The sequence below is a fragment of the Cyprinodon variegatus genome, unplaced genomic scaffold (genome assembly GCF_000732505.1).
Source record: "Cyprinodon variegatus isolate N-32 unplaced genomic scaffold, C_variegatus-1.0 Scaffold864, whole genome shotgun sequence".
Taxonomy (NCBI): Eukaryota; Metazoa; Chordata; class Actinopteri; order Cyprinodontiformes; family Cyprinodontidae; genus Cyprinodon; species Cyprinodon variegatus.
The window spans coordinates 40,616-43,064 of NW_015151317.1; the positions used below are offsets into that span (position 1 = coordinate 40,616).

Here is a 2,449-nt window from a genome sequence, read left to right on the forward strand (position 1 = left end):
ACATTTCTGCTTTTCTACATTCTGGCATGCCTTAAAATTGGTAAGATATCATCAGATTTTTACTCTGTCTCACAGAGCATATATTTAACCTTTTGTTCTGTTTTCAGTCCATGGAGCTGACATCATACATGGAGAAAAAGTGAGAAGCGACTCTATGTTGTACATGGTCTCTGTGCAAAACAAATGGGGTCATGTGTGTGGAGGGTTTCTGGTCAGCGAGGACATTGTAATCACTGCTGCACACTGCAGTGCTGAGTGAGTCCAGGGTGCTCTTCTGTGTCTGTTCTTTACTCTTAACAGTAAAAAGGCTCTCTTTTAAGGATTTCATATTTCAAATTTTCAGAGAAATCGATCATGTTGTTCTGGGAACCCACAATCTAAGGAAGTGGAATATTAGTCCATTGAACATTACATACATGTGCAAATACCCAACTTATATATCTGCCGGATTTGGTGATGACCTTATGATCCTTAGAGTAAGTAACACAAGTTATATGTAAAGTGATATTTTGTAAATATCTAGTAAGTTGGTGTCATTTTTTTGTATCTTCAGTTGTCTGGAAAAGCTCCTCTTAAGAAATTGGTGAAAACACTCCCGATTCCAAAAGATGAAATAAAGCTGAAGGAGGGTGAGATCTGCTCTGTAGCAGGATGGGGTAAAACTGAGAGTAAGGATTTTATAGTAGATGATATGGGAGTGGTGAATGTTTCACTCCTAAATCCACAACTCTGTCGAAAGATTTGGGGGCCTGGTCTTCCTCCCAAAGTGATCTGCGCTGGTGGATATAATACAAACAAAGGATTTTGTCAAGTAAATTATAATTTTTTGTATATCATCATGTGATCATTGTAATTATAAAACTTAGTGAGATTTCTGTCTTTTAAAGGGTGATTCTGGTGGTCCTTTGGTATGCAAAGGAATGGCTGTTGGTGTTGTGTCCTTCAACAGACACCGTAACTGCAAATACCCTGATGTGCCTAATGTGTATACAGACATATCTAAATATCTTCAATGGATCAACAAGATTATCGAAACAAAGAAGTGAGTGCTGTAACCTTGTTGCATGAGTTCTCGTAAATGAGGAACATACTCATCTTTTTTTTCAGTGTCTCTCTCAAATTGTGAAATAAAGGGTTAAAATACTAAAAGCTCATTTATCAGTAAAAACACATGCATACAGAAAAGTCCCCAATCAAATAAAAGGTGTATCAGACCAAACACATCGGTTATGAGTTCAAAAATATAAATAAACGTTTAAGCATCACTCTGTATATTTCGTCTTTTTTAACCTGGAATCCTGTTACTGTCACATTTATGTCCAATTACCTGCAGAACCAATTTATACTTCCTTGCCATCTTTTGCACACAAAAAAATCACAGCTGATGCCATATATTTTGATATCTATGTCTATGTATATCTATAGACATATAAAAGAGGGCAGATGGACCTAGTATTCATGTAAGATAGACAGTGGGATGTTTTAAAACGTTTAATGACAAAAATAAACAAACAGAACAGAACGTGGGCTTCTGTGGATGTGCGGACATGCAGGGGCTGCAAGGGGAGGTGGGGCACCACCCATAACTGGCACTCTGTTTGGTCGAAAAAACACAGGTAAATGACTACGATAATCTTACTAAAGATGATTATCAGTATGAGTCACTTACCTGGATTAACAGTTCAGTCCCTTCTCACGGGTAAGGCAGGATGCAGTGCTGAGCTGTCCAGACTGTCCCCGATCCTCTAACCTCAGTGAGCAATTCCAGATAAGAGCGAACAGATCCAGATCAGGGAAACAGTTCAGAACAGGACAATTCAGAGATCCAGGAATCCATAGCCCAACCAGGGGTTCCGATCCATGCAGGAACAGACAGATCCAGGGCTCCAGGAATCCACAGAGGGCCCAGGCAGGTTCAGATCGAGCGCAGACAGACAAGCTGAGATGGAAACAGGCAGGCCCAGTGGTTGAGAGGAACAGAGACAAGACATGGTACCGGGAGAAACTGAGGAACTTTAAACTGGCTCCATGCAGGAGCCAAGATCACGGGACTTAAAACTGACTCCCCCCCCACACATAGAGCTGAACGGGCTCCGTGGAGAAGAGCCAGAACCCAAGCTCCCTCCTTATGTGGAGAAGAGCCTGGACACGACCAGGAGACAAAGACAAACACCATTTTTACGCACTGGCCCCCGAGAGCAGCGACATGAACCATGGACATAGCTCAAACAGAAACTAACAACACTCTGGTAAAAGTTGAAGTATCAACTTGACCTCTTTACTAAAGTAAAAGTGAAAAAGTATGTGCTTTAAAAATACTTAACTATTTCGAAAAATTCTTTGAGATAGGGCCCAGGATGAGGGAGGTCTTGTTGGTCTCCGTCTCCATCTCCCGATACGCTCCTGCCTCTCTCTGACCTTTCAGACATTTCAACATCTTTTTCTGAAT

The 2,449-nt window shown here is 41.0% G+C and overlaps 1 protein-coding gene across 1 annotated transcript; it reads left to right on the forward strand.

Annotated features, from left to right (window-relative positions):
- LOC107099378 (granzyme-like protein 1) lies at window positions 1–1,046 on the forward strand. The gene is made up of 4 exons (XM_015397475.1): window positions 1–255; window positions 344–476; window positions 554–811; window positions 888–1,046. The coding sequence occupies exons 1-4, from the start codon at window positions 155–157 to the stop codon at window positions 1,044–1,046; spliced, it is 651 nt and encodes a 216-aa protein (XP_015252961.1). The 5' UTR covers window positions 1–154.
- Window positions 1,047–2,449: the final 1,403 nt, after the last annotated feature.